At 38.7% G+C, this 26,386-nt stretch overlaps 1 protein-coding gene and 1 pseudogene across 2 annotated transcripts in view; both read right to left on the reverse strand.

Moving 5' to 3' along the window:
- Positions 1–530: 530 nt before the first annotated feature.
- GDA (guanine deaminase) overlaps positions 531–26,386 on the reverse strand; it is a 111,752-nt gene continuing 85,896 nt past the window's right edge. For both annotated transcript variants that reach the window (XM_064361647.1, XM_064361648.1), the window contains 5 exons: positions 24,901–24,968; positions 11,117–11,263; positions 7,548–7,678; positions 5,440–5,467; positions 531–4,529 (listed from right to left, as the gene is read on the reverse strand). In XM_064361647.1, coding sequence (XP_064217717.1) covers positions 4,459–4,529; positions 5,440–5,467; positions 7,548–7,678; positions 11,117–11,263; positions 24,901–24,968 — 445 coding nt within the window. In that variant the 3' untranslated portion in view covers positions 531–4,458. The remainder of the gene's footprint in view (positions 4,530–5,439; positions 5,468–7,547; positions 7,679–11,116; positions 11,264–24,900; positions 24,969–26,386) is intronic.
- Positions 20,286–21,346, reverse strand: LOC105718305 (BAG family molecular chaperone regulator 2-like; annotated as a pseudogene).

Genomic DNA, 26,386 nt, shown 5'->3' on the forward strand with positions numbered 1-26,386 from the left:
TGGTGGCTCACGCCTGTAAACCCAGCACTTTGGGAGGCTGAGGCGGGAGGATCACCTGAGGTCAGGAGTTCAAGACCAGCCTGACCAATATGGTGAAACTGCATCTTAAAGAAAGAAAGAAAGAAAGGTAAAAGAAAATAGCCCAGCACATCACAAATAGAGAAAGTATTATTCTGTGAAACTTTTGTTTTAAATACACATGCACATATGTCTGTGTGAACTGATTCTTGATATAGAGTGCATTACTCACTCTGGGTAATGCCTTAAAATATATAAAATATACACTATGCTGAAATCAAAAGCAATAGCAATCTGCTTCTAAAAGGCTGAACATTCAAGTTTAATTTTTAAAAGCTATGTATAGTGACTATCATAGGATGGAAGATACATGTTAACTCACAGCTAAGTATTCTATCCTATTTTTTTAATTCATACTAAAAGAAGAAATACATTGTAAAATCAATTCCCCTTCCAGCAGATTGATAGAATTCACAACAAAACCAAACAGAGAGAACTCACAACAAAAAAAATAACAGAAACACAAAGTCTCATTTATTTTTGTCTGAAGCACACAGGAGCTCACTCAGCACAGTAACAGTAAGCGAATCATACAAATATTGAGAAAAAATGTTCCTATGAATACATATATGTATATTCTTAAGAGTAGCGATCAGGAGTTTAACAACAATGTAAAGTGGTTTTCTCTAAAGAATGCTTTCTGACAGGCTTTTAGGTAGGAAATGGACAGGTAAATCACGGTCACATAACAGATAAGCTAAGAATAACTTCTGTTACCAAGTCATTTGAACCCTGTGGACTGTGAAAGCCCTCTTGGAATTTACATTTAATTCCATCATTGTCCTGGTTGACTTCCACATTTTACTAAATTTGTACAAGATCTACAAAGTAATCCCTCAACTCTCGATCTCTCACACTCAGGGCTCTGGGAGGGAAGGGCAGGTGAGACCAGTTGTGAACACATACGTGGGGACCAGTGTTAGGATTTTCTAACAGCATCTTTCTGTGTCTGCACTTCCTTCCAAGCTCTTCCTTTATAGGCATTATTATAAAGTGTAAGGTGCAAAGTCATACCTCCACTGGCTAGTAGATCTGAAATTGCTAATGTCTCCTTGAAACCATCCCCTCTCCCAAAAAAACTTAAAAATTCTTAACAACCCATGCAATTTAAAAACAATTTCAAGTCATTGCTCATAACATACTTCTTAGTTTACCTGTTAATAACTCACACCATTGCTTTTAAGCATGTGAATGTTTTCAGCCATCATCATCGACTTTAAAAATGGACAACAATGAAAAGGTGTCCAACAGCCTCCAGAAGCATCCAAATTTTGCATCTCTATCTCTCCCATGTATAGCACAAGGTAGAACTGATACAATGTGCCTTCCAGCTTGCCTTTAAAGCTTTCCATATGTCTGGTTCTGAGGTGAAAAGATTAAAAATAGAAGAGCCTGGTAGGGAGTGACAATTCAAAATGCATTGCTAGTTCTCACACCCGTTATGCTTCCTCTCTAAGATCTCAGCTGCAGTTGCCAACAGAGATATTGGAGGGCACACTTCAAAGTCGGCTAAGCATAATGGGGAGAGTTTCCTACCATTTCTTTCCCTTTAACCTGTAGAATTCTTTCTGAAGCAAAACGAGTTTCAATGGGGGCTCAATGCTCACAGCACTAACTTAGAAAGACCCCCAGCATGAAGGGAGCTTGTTCCAAGATCTCCTCTTGTGGTCTGATAATTCAGCTAGGGAACAGTCTCCTTGGTCTATTTAGGACAACCTTTCACATCCTAATCTTTTACTTCCCATGTTTCCCTCTCATTTGAAAATGAAATTTACCTTAGCTGATTAGCCTGCTTTTGTGTTCTGGTTACAAAAATATTTTGTGAATTTGTGATAATCGATACTTTTGAATGGTTTTTCCCTTTCAAAGTCTATTCTGTTGAAAATACCATGGAACATGAGGGAAATGGTGGGGGGTGGAGTGAGGAGGCTGGTAAGTGAATTGTTTCTTTCCTGTCAGAGAGCAAGATATTCAAACAAAAAGTGACAAATAAGATTGGCTTAGAAAAGTGCCTCTCCACAATTCAGAAAGTCAGCCTACATTAGGCAAAGGCAACATTTCAAAGTGCAGAAAATCTGGCCCCAGGTATAGCTAATGCCTGTGGTACAGAAAAAAAAAAAAAGCATACATAAAATTCAGGAACACCGCACTTGGAGAAATAAAACATAAGTTTTAAGTGATGCAGAGAGATCAAAGTACATATAAACATTTCAACACACCCTATTTTTACTAGGAAAGATATTCTGATCTTAACACACTATCAGAGCTAAATTTAAATGTTTAACAGGATGGTCGTGTACGGCCATTCCTACTGCTTCTGATGCTACACTTATTTATATTTACTGCACGTGAATCCTAAGTCTACATGAAAACTCATGTTCAACATCAAAATGGACACCCTTAAAGAAGGCAAAAGTGTAAGATCTTGCAAATGCTAGAAGCAGCTGCTGCCTGTAAGTAGATCTTACACATCTCATCTAAATTCCTAAGCATACTCATTGGGTTAGACACCATGTAACCAAGTTCCTTTGGCAGGGGTTGAGGGATAAAGTGGAAGATTCTTGCCAGCCCTGTAGAGAAATGGGGAGAAATTTGGCAGGGCGTCTTTGACATGGCTCAGGAATTAGAAATATTAGAAATACAGACTAAGACTGGAAATTGGGTTTCCTAAGCTACTTACCCCACAAAACAATCTCTGTTGTTTATTAAAAAAATAAGACTAAACTTTTGTTCCATCTTTAGGTGTCATAAACACATAATCAAATCTAAAAGTATTTCTACTAGGGAAAAAAAATGGGCCAATTACTGCTAAATTATCCTAAGTATGTGAAAATAAAATTTATACTACATGAGGGGGAACTGTGTTTTTTGTTCTGTAAATATGGAATTAGCTATATTATATAAAGTTTTCTACTATAAGATAATATTAAAGAGTCACTCCTAAGCTCTAGGAATGAGTATTATAATATATTAAGAAAGTCTGTTCTTTTCCTTTGCTCATTTATAGTATTTGTAATTAAATAAGAAAAATATAGAATTTAAATAACATTCACACCAATACTTAAAGATTTATCATAAGGTCATAATTTGGTTTTAATTCTAGGTTATGGGAAAACACACTGTGATAGGAAGCATAAAAATACTCTTTGCTTTGTAATGTTCCCGGATGTCTAGTAAGAATTAAGTCATATTAACGTGAATAATAAGTAGGACATTACGCACTTTTCATTATCCTAAAATTCTAATGTCCTAAAAATTATAAGGAGTTAAACAGAAAATTGGATAAAATTAGAAAATAGAGTGCTTTCGATATACAGAGTCTAAAGATTTTTAACAATATTTCTTTAACAGGATTTGTCCTTCATTTTAAAATTCTAACAGACTGATATTTAAGGATGGAATTCCAACAACTACGACATATTGTTTGGGTGGAATAGGCCGTGGCAATGGAACTGGTCCTGCTAGTATTGGCAGCTCCTGGATGCCCAGCACCTGCCCTAGTTTACGAAGACTCCAGTCTACATAAATTCCATAAAGCATGGAATTTGTTTCTCTTCTAATAAAATGGAAGCAATGATAACATCTCACTGTTATAAGTTGATTTTTAAGGTACACAAAAATACAACTATTTATGCCATGTAGTTACATGAATAATATTCCTAAGAGACTTTAAATCTTTAATACCCAACTTCTGTCAAACACTTTGAAGCACAAAACTATATTAAGAAAGCATGTGGCATTCAATTTCTGACATTCATCCCCGAAGAAGGCAAAGCAAAACACAAACACATCTCTGAAATGCAAATTCCATTAAGTGCAAATTTCTAAAACACAAGGTCAATCTAGAAACATGTTTTAAAATTCAACAAGTTCTCTTTTTAAATTAGTATGCTCCGTATATAATTTTCAAACACAATCTGAAGTGATTTTCTAACATTTGTTCGCAGTCTAACTTTGCTCCCTCATAAAAATATACTCTCATGGGTCCATTTCAGTTTTCTAATTTTTGCATTTATTAGCTCAAAATGTCTAACCTTTTAAGAACATCTTTTCTTTTCACATTTTCAAATATGAAAAAGGCTTTGCTTAAATCTCATTGTACCACCAGTGATAGCATTCCCTTCTGTTTGAGCTTAAAGTAAGTCTGAGCAGCTCCAAAGGGAGACATTTTCATGAAATTTATGAACCCTCTCAACCAGAGTTGAGAATTAGTGCAACTTCCTTCGAACGATTTGTCGAGTGAATACTGTAACTAGACACAGAAAGGGATAGTCATCCCAAGAACAAGGTACTATTTTTTGACTTTCTAACTCCACCTGGGCACAAGGGGGATGCAGAACCACACTAATCCCAGGAGAACTTCGTAGATGCCCGAGGGTCTTACACTGAGCTGGAAAACGGAACCACCTGCTTTCCGCCCACATAAACCTCCTCAATATTTCGATCATCTCCTGAAAGAAAAATCAAGGAATCGTGGATAAAGTCCTTTTGTGTCAATAATTATCTTCATTGCCATTAGGAGAGACTTTTTTAAAAAAAAAAACCTTCTAGGAGAGGAAATACCAAAAGCTGCTTTCCCCCCACCCTCAGATCGTTTATAATCTGAACAGGAAGACATGATCAGTAGAAAATGCCATAGCTAATTTCATGATTAGGGTCTGAATTCTGCTCCAGCGGCAGAAATCACATAAAGTTGAATCAGCTCCCTATAGCTGTCCTTTCTCAGCTAACGTGGTTGGTTTACATTTTGCCACCGTGGAGAAAGAAACACTTTACACATTTCTTACACTCCAGAAGCAGTTCCACAAGAAGTAACACGTGTCTTTCCATCTCAAGTTCACTGAGATCACTCTGAGCTCACTCAGCAGGATGGGACGTAGAGTAGAATCTTCTGCATTACTGTTTCTCTCAGTGAATGGAATTGAACGTGAGTACATTACAAGCACATTTATGAACCTCTCAACCAGAGTTGAGAATTAGTGCAACTTTCTTTGAACAAAGGTGAGACTTTGAACACGTGGTGAGACTCTACTATGTATTTGTCACAAAAACATGGTAAGGCAAAATGTCAGATACTGAATGAGCGCAAGAGGAACGAACATGAAAATCTCTTCCCCTTTGGCCTTCTATTTCTCAGCTTAGAACTTATGACTAGAGAGAGTCATGTGCACTTCAAATAGAACCTTTAAATAATATGCCACCAATGGGCTTAATGCTTCAGAGTGTTAAAAAAATGAATCAAAGCAAATTATCATACATAGAGTTTAATATATGGCATGATAAATACAGAGAGCCATAGCCAAGAGAAAGACAGGCAAAGATTTTATTTAATATTTAGCATAGAGACATACATTCACCTACCTAAATAGAGGAACTTCTGGATAACAGCCTAAAATGGAAAATAACAGTAATAAGAAAGAATAGTTTGTGCATTTAGAAAAGTAAATTCACAGCTGACAATGGTTGGCAAAGCCCAGAAATATGAATTTACTTCTCAATGGCAAAATCTACTTCTATTAATTAAAAAAGAAATAGCTATACGCTTTCAAAAAACCTCCCAGAACAACAAAATAATCCATTGGCAATTAACAGTTCACCTATTGCGTGAAAGTTCTGGGTATGTAACTTTAGAGTTATCATGGAAAAGGTATTATATAAATTAAAGAAATTAATTTAGTAAAATAATTCAAATATTTCAAGAGGTCTATGATGGAAGACAAACTTGTCCAATCTGCTTTATTGTGTTGTTGTTCTGCTTTGTTTTGTTTTAGGCTTTTAGCAGCCTGAAGCCATGGTTTTTAGTTTCTGTCTCTGGTGATAAGCAGAAAAGAGGGGTGAAGGAGGGGACTTTACTGGCCCAACCAGAAACAGAAACTAAGAACCCGTGACTGTATTCTCTCCCTTGGATACCCCTGCTGTAAGAAAAATAACTAAAACTATTCCCTAGAGCCCTATTCCCAGAAATTAATTCTAATAAGAGAGTAAAAGAATAAACAATATAAAAATAATGGTGGGATCAGGACACGCTATCCTCAAATCAAAAGCAGGAAGGTCATTCTGACCCTCCCCTCACCCCTCACCCCAATGCAGGTTATAAGACCATCCTGTAAAGGGTGCCCTCCTTATAACTGATCTCTGAAGACAAAGGGTCGCAGAGAAGAATCTGAACCAACAGGCCTTGCTAAGTCCCCTCTAGCTTATTACCACTGGATCACACTCTTTGTCCTATCACATTTCTCTACAATGCTCCACTCTTCATCAAACCTAGCATAAAAATACCCAAGTGTACCCATTTCTTTGGGTCTTTACTTCCTTATGAAGGAAGTCAGTTAATGTTAAAAATTTAGCAGACACATAAAACTCAGTCAGATACTGTTTTTAGATTTTCTAGGATTTTGTTCTCCATAATTTAAGTTCATCACATGACTTCCCTTTCTTGACTTTGGGTTGTCTAGTGATGGCCTATAAAGTTCAAGTCAAGTTCTAGCTGTCACTTATTATCTGTAAGACCTTAGGAAATTAATTTTCTAAGGATTCATATCCTGATTTCTACAACAATAGTAACTAGCAATTACAACTATGTCTATTAGCTGGGCATGGTGGCACGTGCCTGTAGTCCCAGTTACTTGGGAGGTTGAGGCAGGAGAATCGCTTGAACCCAGGAGTTGGAGGTTGCAGTGAGCTGAGATTGTGCCACTGCACTCCAGTCTGGCAACAGAGCAAGACTCCGTCTCAAAAAAAAAAAAAAAAACTTTAATATGATATATTTATTATCACATTTACTTTCATAAGTAGATCAATTTAGAAATGGCAATAGTTAACTCTTTTTTTAGAAAGAACTCAATATCTTACAAGAAATTATTTTTTCAAGTAAGATAAACTAGTTTATTTTATCCACAGGAAAACATTTTATGATAAAGCAACAAAGTTCATTTTCTTATAAAATTGAAAACACTGACATAATAGTGGTCAAGAGCCTCGCCTCTGGTAGTCAGAAAGCCCTAGGTGTGAGTCCAAACTCTGCCTACTACTCACTGGCTATGAGTCTACGTAAATCACTTAACTTCCCTTAAGCCACACTGCCTTTATAAATTAACATGGCAACATTAACAGTACCTACTCCCTTAGAGTTGCTCTGATGATTGAACAAAATTAGGTATGAAAGTGCCTAATCCCATACCTACCCAGCACATAGCAAGTGTTCAATGAGTTCTAGTTACATTATGGCTGTTTATAGCCAAATATATTCAAATACACAAACACATTCAAAATATTAAAGTTTTGTTAATACCATTATTCTTAACATTGGTGTCATAAAATTGCAATAATTATCAAAGGGCTCTAGTGTCCCTTTTAAGATTTTCCTGCATTCCATTAAAATGTTTCAGTTTCTATTTTCTTTTATAGAGGGAAGCTGTTAGGGCAACTTTATGAAATAAATGCCTTTTGATTAACTTTATTTTACTTACCTCAGAAATATCACCAAAAAAATCCCCATAAAACAGGTCAATGGGAGAGTCAGATGCTTTGGGGTTGATCAGGAGGGCATCAAATTCCTTGCCCACTTCAAAGTTTCCTATCTCACTATCCAGCCCCAGGGCTACAGAGAACAAGGGAATAAACAGTCAGGATTACAAGCCATCACACGACAGTAATGTCTCAGTTTGTAAGAACAGATTCTGCCAACATGTCGCTAGGAGAAAAAAAATTAGTATCTTAACAGTGAGACAGAAAAGCACTCCCATTCTAACAGGTCACAAGGCTTCTACTTACAAAAAGCAGAGTAACCACAGGAAAGCAAAATCTGGGAATAAAAACAGTTCCCTTCATCACTGTATCGTAATTCTGATTTGTCTCTATTTCAGCTCTATCGGTGCACTTCATAGCCCAGCTGGTCTGTGCTTTTCATTTATCCCTCTAAGAAACATGATGATTAACATAATACCGCTCCTCTTTTTCCCTTCTGTTCTCCCCACAACACTTCAACTCCTTGCCGTGCCTTTTTTGTTCTTTCTGTTCCATGAAATAGCTGACAAGATTTATTTTCATGGCAGTGAAATGAACCTTGCATAAATAAAAAATAATTATCCTTCTGCATATTTGTCAATGCAGGCATATCCATCAGAAATTCCTTAGTTTAAATCTTTTGAATGGAAAAAAAAAACCTCACTTCTCAAAGTGAACAGATTCTCATAACTCAAAAGTCCCAAAGCTTTTGAAAACAGACCAATCTCTTTGCAACCTTGAAGGTTTTCCGGTTGCCAGAAAAGAATGGTTTTCTAAAATAGAGCACAGGCCAATAACATCTATTGACTTGGCTCATCTCATAGCTACAAATCATGCTCCAAGATTATTGGATACCAAGGAAGAACATCTCTCATTTTTGTGATTTAGTTTCAGAAAAATGGAGGTAGTTGGCTTTGCTTGCAAATGGAGATATTGAGTCTAAAGTTCCTTAAAGCCTGTAATCTGAGGAAGGTGTACACTGGGGTCACTAATGGAAGCATGAATAAAAGGAAGGTTAACCGGAGTGCAGTATTATTTATTTCAATTTTTGCATGTAGTTTTTGCATTCTATCACTGCTAAGATAAAAGTTTTATGTGAAAATATTGAATTGATTGCCTCTGTTAGGCAATATCTAATACATTATATTTCTACGTGTAGGCATCCAGAAATGGTGGCATTTTTCTAAACACTGACTTAGAAATCTTACTTGGTCTTAAAAGATTCTTTAAAGGGCAACTCTCATTCTCAGAAAAGAAAAATGGCTTTTTAGCTAAAGTACTCTCTTTAGCAAGACAGGGGTATGAAAACAATCCAAAATGTTAAAAGGAGCCAGATGACTTCTACTAATTGTATGGGGAAGGACTGACTGTAATAGAAAATCACTGGACATTCTCTCCTCCTTCAATGATTACTTCTTTTTGCCCTTGACAAAGAAGCATGTCAAGTATGAGTTTTTAATGACTGGATTCAACATAAAATTGTTGTGCATTTAATAGACCAGATAACCAGGTGCAGTGACTAGCTGGGGTTTGATGATATATATAAACCAACTGGACTTTTCAGTAGCGCCTAGAGAGTTCAGGAATGAACTAACCAAGAAAGACACAATTCTTTTCAGTGAATTTGTAAACTGATATAAATACAAATTGTTGCACATAGACGCCAATGGGCTGGTAAGTGACTCGAATGCATTTCAGGAAATGCAGTTTGGCTGCCTTTGGAGTAAATGTTGGTTGACTCTGTGAAGATAATTTATGCTCATCTTGATCTTCTTGAGAGTGAATGGAAAGGCCATGGCAGCACTGGGAAAATGCCACACTTTAAATACAGATCCATTCATCTCATTTTAGTCTGACTATAGTAGAGAGACAAACTAAGGAAAAGAAATTCCGTGAGTAAGCTCAGTGACCCAGAAAATAGATTTAAAAGCTACACAGCAAAGTAGAAATGATTGGGTAGACACCCATGCTGGCTTCGTCAAAGAAACAGGATCCTGATGAAGTAACTCACAGAGAGCCTAGAATTCAAAAAGCACAACTTAAATACAACTCGTTTGTACCACAAACATAGACGGCAGAATAACTACTCAAACTCAAATTCAGATGTGAATGATGATGGTGGTGTGGGTGAAAGGTTGTAACACTTGTTAAAATAGGAGTGCTTTGAAATTTGGGATTTTAGAAAATGAAACCATAAGACTTTGGGAAATCCAAAAAAGAGAAAAAACCCAACCCTGTATTTGTTTTTCTTGAAATGTGCTTATGATGTTCATCATAGCCCCCAACACTCAAAGAAGATGTGAGAAGTCTCTTCCCAGGATAATCTTGGCTTCGATTGTCCTCCATTAGTAAGACCCAGGGTATCTATCATAAATCTGCACCCAAATATGTTTCTAAAGCTGTATCTACATTTTGATTTCTTACTCGCCCCCTAGGGTTTCATACTATTTTTCACTATCAGATTACATTTATATTTGACCAATTTTTTTCCCATAACAATACAGTTACCCGTGAGAACTGGGAAAAGCTGATGAGCAATATTGGCATATCAACCAGCTATATTTTTGCATCTTTATCCTTTTAAAGAGGTTTGAGTAATTAGTGTACTTAAGTATATGAACCAAATGCATGGTCTTGGCAGGAAGATACTGTAGTGGAAGGGCAGACAGTAAGAATTTGCATGTTGGCATATGATTACGTGGATTCAACTCATAGCACACTGTGTCTTGACAGCTGTGTAAGCCTCACTCAGACTTCTTGTTTGGAAAACAGAATAATAGTGGTTGTGAGGATTAAATAACAACACATATAAAGCGTGTTATATGATTCCTATCACAAGGAAAGAACTCAGTAAGCCTTGGCTACTATTTTACTATTATGATCATCACTGAGGCCACGGGAGAGCAAGTTACTTGACTCAATGGAAAATGGATTCCTTAATTTATTTATCTGGAGACTCTATTGCCCAGGCTGAAGTTGTAGTGGCGCGATCACTGCTCACTGCAGCCTCTACCTCCCTGGGCTCAGGTGATCCTCCCACCTCAGCCTCCCAAGTAGCCAGGACTCTAGGCACACTCCGCCACGCCCAGCTAATTTTTGTATTTTTTTGTAGAGACAGGGTTTTGCTACATTGCCCAGGCTGGTCTCAAACTCCTGGCTCAAGCGATCTGCCTGCCTCAGCATCCCAAAGTGCTGGAATTACAGATGTGAGCTACTGTGACTCTTAGGCGCCCTGCCTAAGAATGGATTATTCTAAAGAATTCATAGGCATGTAACCAATGTAATATCCATTAAAACAATATGATAACTGTGTCTCACACATCTATTCTACCAAAGACAGTGAATTCACTGAAGGAATGATTCCTCCTTCAGTGGACATTACTTTACTGGCTGAGTTCTGGGTATGTCACATGAGATGTGATCATTATGAATATTGGTTTTTCTAATGCCAAGCATGTAACTTCATACTACATCCAAGGACACAGATCAGCATGGTTGTATATTGTGTGAGAGAAAATGTAATAGTCATTACCTTGGCTTCCTCCAAGAGTAGCTAGTCTGAAGACTTCTTTGAGGGTGAGGCTTTTCTCATTTACCTTATTAATTAAAAGGATATTGGAAACCATCACTGCTCTTCTGATTGCATCAAGCATGGAATATGAATAGCCACCAGCCACATCTACAGTAGGTAAAATAAAACCAAAACAGTAACCTTATGAGGATAAGTGGAATAATACATATATCATTGTTTTTATGACATTCAGTCCTTAATAGACTTTTTATAGCTAAAGCTCTTAACTATAAATAGCCATAGACTAAGATTTAAAGCAATTCAAAATCTAATTAGTATCAAATGCATACTTTAGTTTCCTACACCTGCTGCAACTAATTATCACAAATTTTCTAGCTTAAAACAGCAGAAATTTATTCTCTCACAATTTGGAGGTCAGAAGTCTGAAATTAAACTATTGGCAGGACCACAATCCCCACAGGAACTCTAAGGAAGAATCCTTCCTTGCCTGTCTCAGCTTCTGGCGGCTCCTGGTACTTCTTGGCTTGTGGCAGCATCACTCCAATCTCTGTCTCCATCCTCAAATAGCCCTCTTCTCCCTGTGTCTTTTATTTGTCTCTCTTCCTGTCTCTTCTAAGGATATTGATCATTGGATTTAGGACCCACGCTATTTCAGAATGATCACATCTTGAGATCTTTACCTTAATTATATCTACAAAGACCTTTATTCCAAATGAGATCACATTTACAGATTCTGGTAGACATCTTTAGGGACCCACAATTCAACCCAATGCAATACTCAAATGGTTTTAAAAGCCAAGAGAAGAAACTCTTATCTCTGAATATTCTATGAACACTCACAGAAATTGTTCAAATATGGCTGCATAGTTATAAGGATAATTTACATAACATGTGGTTTAAAATAAGCTCATGGTTCTATTCAGTAAAAATTTATCCTAACTTTGTTCTAATCCAGATGAGAGTTTTGGGAAATTAAAAACCCACTTCTTTGTAATTTTTATGAAAAGCTTTTAGAATGAACTTGTGTATTTTGGAAAATTAGTGTAATAAATGAGCAATGCTAATGCCGACAGCTCTGTATTTTGGTGGGCATGATTAAATGAGGAATGAGATTTTAGCAATTTAAATAAAGTCCATAATCATAATCAAATGAAATACTACCTTTAACAAGAATGAACATGGGATTATTAAATGAGTTTGTAAAAATAAATTTCGCCTATACTGAAAAAGTTTTCAAACCACTCCCACTAATATTCAACACCTGTCTTTGTCTATCATATTACCCCATTTCAGTGCCTGAAACTCTCGTTTGCCTGTTTGTTTTTTTTTAGAGAGAGAGTCTAGCTATTTTGCCCAGCTACTCTCAAACTCCTGTCCTCAAATAATCCTCCTACCTCAGCCCCTAGAGTAGCTGGCATTCCAGGTGGGAACCAATGAACCTGGCCAACTGCCTGTTTATGTTGTGCCCCCTGCATTAGAGTATAAGCTTTACAACAGTAGCTGACCAGACTACGGGCTTAATAAATATTTTGTGATAAAAATAAATAAATAAATAAATAAATAAATAAATTTCAAGTAAGTTAGTATGTTTTATTAAAAGAAAACACATTTATAGCTAATAAAATAAGCTTCATGTTTTGTGTTCCTTCTGTCATTTCTAGGTAGACATATGTAATTGTTAGTGCCTATATATTTGTTGCAAAAACAAAATATTTGCCTATTTAGTAGTAACTCTAGATTATAGCTCAGTTTTATGCTCAACTATCTTACATGTGCTTAGGTAAACCTATATTTAAATTAGAGAATCACCCAGCTCCCTAAAAACTTTCATTACATCTACTTGAGTTACTAGTCTGTGTTAATATGCAGTAACCATCCCTTAAATCTTCATTTTTATCATAGCTAAGAAAACAAACACAGTTTTGAAACAATGCACATTAAGCTTTGAAATAGTTTGTCTGCTGCTTCCTTCTTTACTGCTAAAACAAAAATGTTAAATATTGATAAAAGTAGAATGAAAATTGTATCACTATGTGATATGAAAATATGTAAAGACTAACTATATTTTATTACATATGGATAAAGACTGGAAGCAATGCAGTTGCTTCCAGTGAGTATGGAAGATTTAAATGTATGCAGTTAAAAAATAAGGTATAAAATATCACGTAAAGTGGGATTTTCCTAAATATCTACTCAAAATTAACCTTACAGAAAGAATAAGGATAGATTAGGAAATAATGCTATGCAATTTACTGGAAAAAAACTGAAAGATGCCTTATGATGTTGATTTAATCATCTTATATTCTTCTGATTGCCAATGTTATGTCAGTAAAATAAATGTCAACCAAGAAACAATTTTGTGCTCATCAAAGAAAGACCCCTGGGCTGCATAATTTCATGGTATTTAGTCAGGACCATTTGTGTAGGAGCCAAGCTTTTCTTCCAGGGATTTCCACTGTGACAGTAACTTGCCGATTCTTCCTGACTGTATTAGCTTTGTAGTTTCCCCTTTCATCTACAACACATTTAATGTAGGTTGTACTTTATCATACGGCCAGAGGCACTGTGGTAGGATGAAGGAGAAATCATGAATGTCTAACATTTTAAGACCTGGTTTTAAACTGTGCACCTAGAACTTTTTGCATTGTGGACCATTTTTTTTTTTTTTTTTTTGAGACGGAGTCTTGCTCTGTCACCAGGCTGGAGTGCAATGGCGTGATCTCGGCTCACCGCAACCTCCGCCTCCTGGGTTCAAGCAATTCTCCTGCCTCAGCCTCCTGAGTAGCTGGGATTACAGGCACGCGCCACCATGCCCAGCTAATTTTGTATTTTTAGTAGAGACGGGGTTTCACCATGTTGGCCAGGATGGTCTCGATCTCTTGACCTCGTGATCCTCCTGCCTCGGCCTCCCAAAGTGCTGGGATTACAGGCGTGAGCCACCGCGCCCGGCCACTCTGTGGACCTTTTATCAGTAACTTAGGACCTGTGAACCTCAATTTTCTCAGAAAATAGAAATAGCATCATATATCTTAATAATTGCAGAGAAAATTCAGTTACATAATCAAAGTGCTGAAGAATCAAAGGACAAAAGAGTGGAAACTGTGAGGAGGAGGGAGGAAAATTGAAGCATTTTCTCAGAAGATCTGCTCCCTTACCCCACTCCTTCCCCAGGACCATCATGATGAAGATGGTTCCATTACCTGCTCATCAGAGTCAACATTTGGACACTATTATTTACAAGACAACTCTAACAAAATTATACAAGAGCAAAAACTTAAGCCAGAGGAACATGGAAAGATTAAAAAATGATTTCCTATGTGTGTGCTCATTTCCTTTGCATTCATTCACTTATTCAGCAACCATTTACTGCACCCCTTATGCATGCTTGATTTACTTAAGCACTTGTAAATAAAACCTATGGGCTCCCCACATGAGCGAGCTAACTATCTTGTTGGGGAGAAAGAAAAGAATCATATCAACAGACTCACATTAACAATAAATTTTTTTTAAAGAAAAAATGGAGATGCAGGGCCCATTTTGATAGGATGGTGAGGGAAGACCTCTTTAAGGCAATGAAATTTGAACTAAGACAAGAATGAGAAGAACTCAGTCATATAAACAGAGGCAGAAAAGGGCATTCAGACAGAGAAACAGAATGCACAGAGGACTTCTGGGAGAAGGGAGTATGATTTATAGAGACGATAGCCAGGGTATTCATAAAAGACAGCCAGGGTAGGGAGGAGACAGTAGTGTGAGATGAGGCTGGGCAGTGGATGGGTGCCAAACCATTGTGGAGCTTTGTGGGCCTTGTAATGAGCCTTACATATTCAAAATCCCACCGAAGGGTGACAAGCACGAGAGGGTGACATGATCAGATTTTCATTGTGATTCTTTTGAAAAGAGGAAAACAGACTGGAAGGGCCTAGGATGGGTATGAAACCCATTAGGAAGCTAATTCAGCAGTTCAGCAAGAAATGATGGCAGCTCACATCAGGTGTTAGCGACCAATGAGGGAAAAGAGGATGGTTCCAGGAGATACTAAGAAGTCATGAGGTTGGGCACTGTGCTGGCTTAGACATGGGGAAGAAGTGAGGGAGAAGAACGTCCCAAAGATAATGACCAAATTTCTAGTTAGAAAAAATGAATTCTCTAAAAAGGAGAGCTATTTTAGAGAACTAGGTTTAAATGTGTTTTGGGATATAATGAAGTTCAGGGGTTCCTTCAGGAGGGGTCTAACAGATGGGAGAATGTAGTCCTCTGAAAACATGGGTTTAGAATTCAGAGAAGTCTGGGCTGGATATAAAAACCCTGTGTGCCTGCATGTTCTCACCCATAGGTGGGTGTTGAACAATGAGAACATATGGGCACAGGGAGGGGAACATCACACACTGGGGTATGTTGGGGGGTGGGGGGGCTAGAGGAGGGACAGCGGGGGAGGGGAGATTGGGGAGGGATAACATTGGGAGAAATGCCTAATGTAGGTGATGGGGGGATGGAGAAAGCAAACCACTATGGCATGTGTGTACCTATGCAACAATCCTGCAAGATCTCCATATGTACTCCAGAACTTAAAGTACAATAAAAAAAAAAATAATGAAAACCTGTGTGTCATCTGAATATATTTAATCACATGAGGCAATGATTGTGGATGGCACCTCCTAAGAAGAACGTGTAAAGTAAAAAAGAGACTGGCAAAGACTGAGCCTTGAAGAAAGCTTTCAAATGGCCAGGAGGAAGAGAATCGCCCTTCAGAGAAAGAAGGGAAGAACAAAGGTGCTTCACTGGATTCAAGATAAGATTATTTGGACAATGGAGAGAATAGTCAATTATGGCAAATACAGCTGAGAAGCCCCACTGCATGAGGACAGAATGGCATCCTTTGGAGTTCGCAACAGAGATCCCAGTGGTAATACCCACAGGAGAAAGGGCAAAGGCAGTTGTCATGGAGGGTGGGGCAGGAATCCAGATGGAAGTTGGTGGAGGAATGCAGAAGGGCCTAGAAAGTGGTGCCAGTGTGCATCTCCACTCTTTGAAGAAGCTTTGCCATGAAGGGAAGCAGACAGGTGGAGCAGGAGCAAGAGGGGGTTGTCTGATTAAGAAGCAGTCTTGGGCCTTACGTGGTGGCTCATGTCTGTAATCCAGCACTGTGGGAGGCCGAGGTGGGTGGATCACCTGAGGTCAGGAGTTCCAGACCAGCCTGGCAAACATGATGAAACCCCATCTCTACTAAAAATACAAAAATTAGCTGGGTGTTGTGGCATGTGCCTGTAATCCCAGCTACTCAGGAGGCTGAGGCAGGAGAATCGTTTGAATTGGAAGGCAGAGGTTGCAGTGAGCTGAGATCACGCCACTGCACTCCAGCCTGGGAGACAGAGCAATATTCCATCTTAAAAAAAAAAAATCAGGGGAGTTTGTTTCTTTGCTTAAAAGATCAGAAGGTACTAGAGTGTTTGTGTACCAGCAGGAATGATCCAGCAGGAAGGAGACACTGATCATACAGGACGGTCTGCAGCCAAAGGAACTAGTTTATTGAGATGCTAGGAGAGAGAAAGAATACAGAACACACTTGCGGGTATTTCGGTATTTTTGCCTTTGATTGCAAGAAGGGCTTTGTTGTTGCTGTTTTTGCTGTGACAGGGAAAAGAAGACAAAATGCCAGCAGATGCTGAAAGGTCTGTGAATTTGGTGGTGGGAGACTGAGGGAAGGATTTCTAGTTGCTTCTATTTTCTCAATGACGTATCATGAGGGAGGCCTTAAGCTAGAAGTTGGGGTAGAAAGTTTAAGAAGAAATGAGAAAAACTATCTTGGAATAAGAAGATATATGCCTTATTACAGACTAATAACTAATAACTATTGTCCATGCAGAGGGCCATTTGGGATTTGAGAACAAAATTTAAAATGAAAGCCCACCGGAGGTTTTCCTCTAGCAAATTCCAGATGCTCCACTGCAGGCACTGAATGGGGACTTTTGACATAATCAAGGGTGGGGCTTTTGCGATGTGAATACAAAGAAAATGAGAGGAATATAAGAAGTGAGGATGTTTCCAAAGGAATGATTGCAGTGATGTACTCTGAAATCTAAGAATTCGAAATAGAATAATGGATTTTGAGAAAGCATGGAGTCACTCGATTAGAGTCTACAAGAGATCAAAAAGCTGTTGCTTTTGGAATAATGGAAGAAGTCAGTTAGGACAGGGAATTAAACTGAAAAGTGAGGCACTGGCTCCAGGTATGTTGTTTGTTTTAATGAATGTATAGGTCTTGTTTATGTAAACTTGTTCTATACATTTAAATTTCTCTTCAGATGACTATTTTTGGTTATTTCCTATTTTTTTATTGTTGTTTTTACAAGTTTGTTCGTATTTTACATAGGAGGTATCCTATTTTTAAAATTCTTCAAGTAGTTATCTCTAATATTTTATACTGCAAAGTCAAAAGTAAAACGTACAATTCCTTTTTTTCTGAGACAAGGAATTTTTTGTTTTCGTTTCTGACACAGAGTCTCTGTCACTTAGGCTGGAGTGCAATGGTGTGATCTTGGCTCACTGAAACCTCCACCTCCTGGGTTCAAGCAATTCTTCTGCTTCACCCTCCCATGTGGCTGGGACTAGAGGCACATGCCACCACACCCAACTACTTTTCATATTTTTAGTAGAGAGACAGGTTTCACCATTTTGGCCACTTGCCAAATACATCCTCCTCTCAGCCTTACACATAAATTACAATTTCTTGGGTTTTGTTAATAAAATTAGAAGACAGAATTATGTGTTATACTTGAAAAATTCTTTCCTGCAGAGTATGTATTTTTTTTTACAATTTTATGATAAAATACTGAAGACATTCAAATGATATACGGAAAGCATAAAACCAAAACTCAAGAACCAACACTCAGGTTTTAAAATAAGTACCATATATTTAGGTCCCAGGAGCCTCTTTCCAGCCTGAGGAAAACATCTTTCTGATTTATGCTGTCATTCTGATAGGTTTTTAAATATATATATATTACTTTTAACATTGTGCCTTTTCTGTCTTGAGATATATTCTTAACTTTTACTTTCATTTTTAAAAATCCTTAACAATTCTTTGATCTTCTTATTTTGATTGATTTTAGCTTTCCATGACATCATATTGTACCATTATTTTCCCACATGGCCCTTCATTTGCCTCATCGTTCATTGAATGATGTAGGTTTTCAAGTAAGTTTTTCACAGGGTTCCTAAGGAAAATATTTTCCAAGTCTTTGTGTAGCTGAGAATTTTGTTGCCTTCATACGTAAAGGAGAACTTGGCCTGGTGTGTTATTCTTGACTAACAACCGCTTTGCCTCCAAACTCTTTTCTTGCCTTTTGGTATTTCGTGTGCCAACAAAAACATCTGAAAGAAAACTGGTTTTTAATTGTTTCGTTGATAACTGACTTTTCTCCTTCTGTCAATATTTTGAAATTTTTTTATTGTAATTAAAATATTTTGCCACAACATGTTCAGTTATGATTTAGTGTAAAACTAAATAAAGGGTAAGGACTTTCAAGGCAGTTCCTTCTTAAGCACAGAAAAGATTTACCCTTCAAAGCTCTGACTATTCCATCTGTCCCATTTGTTCTGGGTGCTCCATCAGAAAAAGACCCCTAGGCCGGGTGCAGAGGCTCACGCCTGTAATCCCAGCAATTTGGGAGGCTGGAGCAGGCAGATAATGAGGTCAGGAGATCGAGACCATCCTGGCCAACATGAAACCCCATCTCTACTAAAAATACAAAACTTAGCTGGGCATGGTGGCATATACCTGTAATCCCAGCTACTTGGGAGGCAGAGGGAGGAGAATCACTTGAACCAGGGAGTTGGAGGTTGCAGGGAGCTGAGATCGTGCCACTGCACTCCAGCCTGGTGACAGAGCGAGACTCCAACTCAAAAATTAAAAAAAAACCTATGTGTTGGCTCTGTCCTTTCTGGGCTTCACATCGATCATCCTCAAACCCCGTCTATCACCTTTGGTTGACTTTGGTCTCCAGATCACTGATTTGATTTTCTTCAACAATAATTCTGCTTCTCATAGCTTCCTACAGGGTTGGTTGGTTAGTTGGTCATTTCCTTAACTGAGGTATAACTAAAATATCATAATACATATAGATCTTAGGTGTTCAGCTTGGAGAATGTTAACAATTATATAGCTTTAACTACTTTGCAAAAAAAACTAAGATATTAAACATTTCCATCACCCCAGCAAGTTCCTTCACGGCCTTGTCCAGTCAATACCCTTAATTCTTGCCTACAACCTTCGGCAACCACTTTCAGATTTCTACCAATATCACTTAGCTCTGTCCATCTGTGAGTTTCATACATATGGAATCATGCAGTGTGTGCTCTTTAAGCCCACACACCGGCATATATAAACCCACATTTTGCATTTATCAGTAGTATGTTTTTTACTGCTAAATAGTATTTTATTTTATTTTATTTATTTTTTTTAGAGAATTGATGCATTTGAGAAAAGATGAAGCAGATACATAATTGTTCACAGTGGTAAGTTATAGGTGATTTTCTCACATTTTATGTCATAGTTTCTCGTATATCAAAAACTTCATTCATATTGAGACACGTAAATCTGTATATCCAGAATAATTTGATATAGATGCCTTAACATTGCTAAATGAGACAACTTTGGAAAGATTCTTGTTTTGTGATTCCTTTTATCCCTCTAAGCACAGTGCTTTGTTAACACTGTGTGTGTGCTGCTTAGGGAGAAATGCCAGATATAGGTGAAGGGGAGGAAGGCAGCAAATCACACTGCCACATATGTACCTATGCAACAACCTTGCATGTTTTTCACATGTACCCCAAAACCTAAAATGCAATTAAAAAAATAAAAATAAAAATAAAAAAATATATATAAAAATTAAAAAAAAAAAAAAAAAAAAAAAGAATTTCTAGGCCAGGCGCTGTGGCTCATGCCTATAATCCCAGCACTTTGGGAGGCCAAGGCGGGTGGATCATGAGGTCAGGAGATTGAGACTATCCTGGCCAACATGGCGAAACCCTGTCTCTACTAGAAATACAAAAAAAAATAGCTGGGTGTGGTGGTGCGTGCCTGTAATCCCAGCTACTCGGGAGGCTGAGGCATGAGAATAACCTGAATCCAGGAGGCGGAGGCTGCAGTGAGCTGAGATCTGCACTCCATCCTGGTGACAGAGCGAGACTCTGTCAAAAAAAAAAAAAAAAAATATTTCTAGTCAGCTAAATGCCCCAGGTGACTGCATGATTCCATGCTAGACCAAGTACAGGAAAAAGCAGTGATGTCCTTGCCCCTAGCCAAGCACTTGTTTTCCCCGACAAACTGTATTCATCCACAGAATAGTGAAATAAGCTAGATCCTAGTACAAGACAAGAATTCAATCTAAAAACTCTCTAGATAGGTAATTAAAATATTGCTAGTTTTGTTATTCACAAAACCGAAGATACTTGATGGAATATTTTCCTCATCTCAAACAGCTGTCAGTATCAACTAAGTGGTAATACCTAACACAAAGAACTAGTTATCAACTAAAATAGTATTGTACCATTTTTACACCACTGTGTAAATGCTGTTCGGTTTGAAGACTAATTGAATCTGCTTTCAGCATTTCGCTGCAGAGTTTGGAACTAGCTCCTTTAGAAGGCTCTAACAGCTTGATGGCCTCGTCAGAGTTTTCAGTGTTTCTAAGCAGAGTCTCTAATCTCCTCTTAATTTTCTTCTGATCTTCAAGAGCACAGCCAATGACTATGGATTGAAACTTCTCATCAACTGGCCCATGTGGCACCTCAGACGAACATGCACTGTAAAGCGACATTAAATGACTCTTGGCATTTCCCAAATCATCCGGAAACTTATTGACCACCTCATCGATAATCCTTGTGGCATGCTTTAGGGATTCTTGCTGCTGGGGGTTTCTAATTGTTTCTACTGAAACTTCCACGGTGAGAGTTCTTCCCATCAAACGGTTTGCAGTCAGATTTAATTCTTCGCTTTCTCCGTCACTGATCTGCCTCCTGTCCTGGCTATTTTGGACACTGTGGATCATTTCCAGAAGGATTTCTTTCTCTTGCTCAACAGCAGTTGCTGCTTCTCTCAAAGCTTCGACCCTGAGCTCCATCCAGCTGGTCCAGGCTCTCCAACAGGCGGCTGGAGCGGTCGGCCACGGAGGAGGAGCGGCAGAAGCGCCCCTCGTTGGCTTTAGCGTTAATCTTCGCTTGAGCCATCTGAGCCTCCGACGCGGGGCAGCCGAGAGGTCACCGGCCCCTCCGGCGGCGGCGAATGGAGCGCTCCTCGGGCTGCAGGCGCTGCCGTCACTACGCGGGCACCCGCCCTCCCTCTGACGCCCGCGGGGGCAACCCCAGAGGACTCGCCAACACCGCCGCTGCCGCGTGGCCAAAGAAGGGCAGGCGCGGCGCCCGCGGGGCTCGGGGATGCCGGGCCTGGGAGCAACAGGTGCGCGGGCCACGGGGGCTCGGGCCTGGGGGGCGCACGCAGAGACGGAGCGCCTACTGTGGGCTGCCGCTCGTCTCATCAGCTCCTCAGACCCCAATAGTATTTTATTATATGAATACGCCTCAACTTGCTTATCCATACTCCTGCTGATAGATGTTTGGATTGTTTCCAGTTTGGGGCTATTATAAATAAAGCTGGTATAAACATCCTCATACAACTCTTTTATTTTACTTAGTTATTAATTTATTTATTTTGAGACAGGGTCTCACTGTCACCCAGGCTGGAGTGCAGTGGCATGAACACAGCTTACTGCAGCCTCGACCTCCTAAGCTCAAGCGATCCTCCTGCCTCAGCCACCCAAGTAGCTGGGACCTCAGACGCATGCCACCATGCCCAGCTAATTTTTCTATTTTTTGTAAAGACAGAGTTTTGCCATGTTGCCCAGGCTGATCTCAAACACCTGGGCTCAATCAATCCTCATGCCATGGCTTCCCAGAGTGCTGGGATTATAGGTATGAGCCACTGCGCCTGGCCTCATACAACTATTTTGGCAAATATACGTGTTTATTTCTCCAGGGTAAAATACCCAAGAGTAAAATTCTTGGGTCATATGTAGATGTATATTTAACTTTATAAGAAACTCCCAAAACGTTCTCCAAAGTAGTGATACCATCCACTGTCCTTCCAGCAGTGTATGAGACTCTACGTGCTTTTTAATCTGATTTTCTTCAGTTTTCTTCCTTCATTTCTAAAATTTCTACCACAATCTTTTCATAGAACCATGTTTTCCTGTACTCCAGGGATGAGGGCAATTTTCTGAAATTTTCTTCTGGATCCTAAAGCAGATCATTTTCAGCTGTTTGCTCATACTCTTATTCTTTGTGATATCACTTTATCTTGTTTTGCTATATTTCTATTAAATTTCATGTGGATTTCTTCTACCTAATATTTGTGCAAGTCAAGATCTGCCTGCACTTGTTATAGATACAGTATGTGCACTGCTCTTGGACCTGCTCTCTAGTCATAGGATGAGGTATAATAATCTAAAGTTTACAAACTGAAGGGTACATTGATACATAAAAGTCATGTTTAGGAAATAGTGGAGTATAGAGTGACTTTTGCAATAAAGACTAGGTAAAAATGAAACAGGATTCTCTGAGTAAACAAGCTAATAGGTCATATTTAATCAAACATTTGGTCACCAACCTTGCCCTTTCCTTTTTAAGCCAATCTTTCTTGATTAGTGTCACGTGCCAGGCACTGTGCTAACCATTTTGCATGCATTTTAAAATTTAATTCTCTAAACAAGCTTGTAAGATAGACATAGTTGTAATTGCTAGTTACTACTGTTGTAGAAATCAAGAAATGAATCCTTAGAACATTAATTTTCTCAAGGTCTTACAGATAGTAAGTGACAACTAGAACTTGACTTGAACTTTATAGGCCATCACTAGATAACCCAAAGTCAAGAAAGGGAAGTCATGTGATTAACCTAAAATCTGAAAACGGTACCTGACATTTTTTTTTTTTTTTTTTTGAGATGAAGTTTTGCTCTCATTGCCCAGGCTGCAGTGCAAAGGCACAATCTTGGCTCACCGCAACCTCCACCTCCTGGGTTCAAGCAACTCTCCTGCCTCAGCCTCCGGAGTAGCTGGGATTACAGGTATGCGCCACCATGCCTGGCTAATTTTGTAATTTTAGTAGAGACGAGGTTTCACCATGTTGGTCAGGCTGGTGTTGAACTCCCAACCTCTGGTGATCCACCCGCCTCGGCCTCCCAATGTGCTGGAATTACAGGCATGAGCCACCACTATCTAATTTTTATGTGCCTGCTAAATTTTTCATATTAGCTGACTACAGTGTGTAACAAAACTCTTGGCCATTTTTTCTTATCCCTTAAAGCTTTTTTGTGAACATAAAATCACTCGCTTCCTCCTTTAACGCCTGTGACTGTATGTAGAATTATCACAATCTCAATAATGTAAGGCTTAAATTAGAATTTTTAAAATCTTGATTACTTTGATTCCCGTAAAATTGGGAAAAGCTTCTAAACTACTATATAGCTCTTTAAAGATATTAGTAAAATCATTATGCATGTTATTGTGTCTTACCAATGATTTGCTTCGTAAAATGTCTCACTATAACAAACTGAGACTTGAGTTACTACAGAAAGTGATGAAAAGTACCAGTGTCAACACGCATACAGTCTGATGCTCTTAAATACCAGGAAGACAAAGTCATCAAGAACAGAAAACACATCCTCCTACCCCATATTCATTGAACAAAAAATTTAGTTCAGCCATTCAGTCATAAAAGGAGGCTCACAGAGGACACCTAGACATTTGAGCCTGACCCACACTTTCAAAGTGAACAACACTGCACACTCTCAAGAAACACAATTAAAATGTTCTGTGAGGAAACAAAGTATCACTAATTCATATGCATTAGAACGTCCCTCAGCTTAGTAGACAAGTAGACTGTCTGTGGATATGGAGAGGTCTCATTTGGCTAAGCATTGCTTAAAAGCAAAACCAATTCTTAACATATGTGAGAATTCTCAATTCTGCCATAGACTGAATCTGTGCTCACTATGGCAAGGACAAAAAAAATTTCTTTTGAGACAGTATTTGTAATGACATAGTTATTGAAAACTACAAATATACAAATCCAAACCATTAAAGCCTAGCCAGAAAAACAAAGAAAACAAAAGTCAAGGACTATTTTTAAAATACCTCTGAAATACGTTAGAAGGAATTAATTATCCTGTATAGCCTAACCTTTGAACAATAAAAATAGGGATGACAGCTTGCAGGATGTTAGTCATCAAAACTTCTCCCTTTGCATATATACTTTCCTTACTGCTTCTAACTTCTCTATTTTGTTAGATACTTATCATCAAGATATTGCTGCCAGATAATAAAACTAATTTTTTTTGAGACGGAGTCTCACCTGTTGCCCAGACTGGAGTGCAGTGGTGCAATCTTGGCTCACTGCAACCTCCGTCTCCTGGGTTCAAGCAATTCTCCTGCCTCAGCCTCCCAAGTAGCTGAGACTACAGGTAAATACCGCCACACCAGGCTAAATTTTTTTGTATTTTAGTAGAGACGGGGTTTCACAGTGTTGCCCAGGCTAGTCTCGAACTTCTGAGCTCAGGTAATCCACCCGCCTCAGCCTCACAAAGTGCTGGGATTACAGGCATGAACTACCACACCTGGCCCGAAACTAATTTTTTTAAAAGCAGAGCAGTCACTTGCGAATTAGTCACATTAGAAAGTTACACAATAACCAACCACTTTGCCATAGCTCCAAATGGTGAACTACTAACCTGTACCCAGCCCTATCTTGACTTCATGTTTCAGGACTTCTAGCACATTTAGAAAGCCACTGCTGAGCCTGCAGAGAGAGAAGATGTCAGAACAAGGAGATGTATGTGGTTCCGACAGAAGAAGGACACTAGTAACAATGATGGTGATATCACTGAAAACCGTGCTTCCCAGTATATCAGCTCCGATGTTGACACAAACATACAGTCAAATCAGACCAGCCAAGTCCTGGAGTGAACAGAATCCATAAAGAGACTGATCCTCGGTCGTTGGGCCAAGGTTAATCTCAGGTGGGCACAAAGCAGCAAGAGCCAGAAAAAAACGCAGGGGATCATTTGGGGAAAAAAATGAAGAAATCAAACCTTGTAATCAATACAAAAGTCTTATTTGTCTTTAATATTTTTTGACCAACACATCCTTTTATGTTAGGAAGGGGAAGTTATAAAGCATCACCTTTTCTCTATGCCTGGAATAATGTGTTACCCTGAATGAGTAGTGATTTGCAGGATCAAAGAAAAGGGAGTACAACTGGATAGAGGGATGCAGCCTAATGAGTCAGGACCTGATCATTCAAATGCTGCTTCTGAAGACAGCAGCAAGTAGCAAGCAGGAGAGATGGTTAAGCTTAAGACATGTGCCACCCTTCTTTTTCTTTTTCTTTCTTTTTTTTTTTTTTTTTTTGTTTGAGAGATAGTCTTACTCTGTTACCCAGGCTGGATTACAATGGCACAATCTTGGCTTACTGCAACCTCCACCTCCCAGATTCAAGCGATTCTCCAGCATCAGCCTCCCAAGTAGCTGGGATTACAGGCACCTGCCACCAAACCAGCTAATTTTTGTACTTTTAGTAGAGAAAGGGTTTCACCATGTTTTCAGGCTGGTCTCGAACTCCTGACCTCAGGTGATCCACCCATCTCAGCCTCCCAAAGTGCTGGGATTCCAGGCATGAGCCACCACACCCAGCCTGATGTGCCACCTTTCTAAAGAGACAAAGGAAAACTGAGGCAATCCTTAGAATTCCATAAAAGACGCAAAGGTCAAAGTAGTCTGCTGTAAGATGCATATGACTAATTTCCAAAGCCCCAGTGCATACACAATAAATCTCTCAGTTGTTAGAGAAAAATCAGCAGTGACCATTTAAACAGAACTGTGTCCTAAAGAAATTTAACTTCAAATCTCAATTTGCAAAGCTAGATTATGCTTTAATTTAACACCCAATGGGTGTTAAATCCTTCCACTATCAAGTAACTTGACCATAATTATAGTCACTAAACTATACATAGACAAGATTCCCTGTTATGTGTCACTACTTTAAGTCTGAAAACTCAGAACCTTTGGGTCCCTAAAGCACTACAGAAATATGTCACTGTGGCTCTCAGTGCCCTTCCTGTAATGTATCTGTAAAGATACTGACATGTATCTTTGTAATTTGCAAAGATCCTAGATTTTCAACTGTGAATGCCTTCCAGCTCTCTGCCTAGGAGCTTT

This window comes from Aotus nancymaae, unplaced genomic scaffold (genome assembly GCF_030222135.1).
Source record: "Aotus nancymaae isolate 86718 unplaced genomic scaffold, 86718_ANA_hifiasm-v0.15.2.pri h1tg000041l, whole genome shotgun sequence".
NCBI classification, from domain to species: domain Eukaryota; kingdom Metazoa; phylum Chordata; class Mammalia; order Primates; family Aotidae; genus Aotus; species Aotus nancymaae.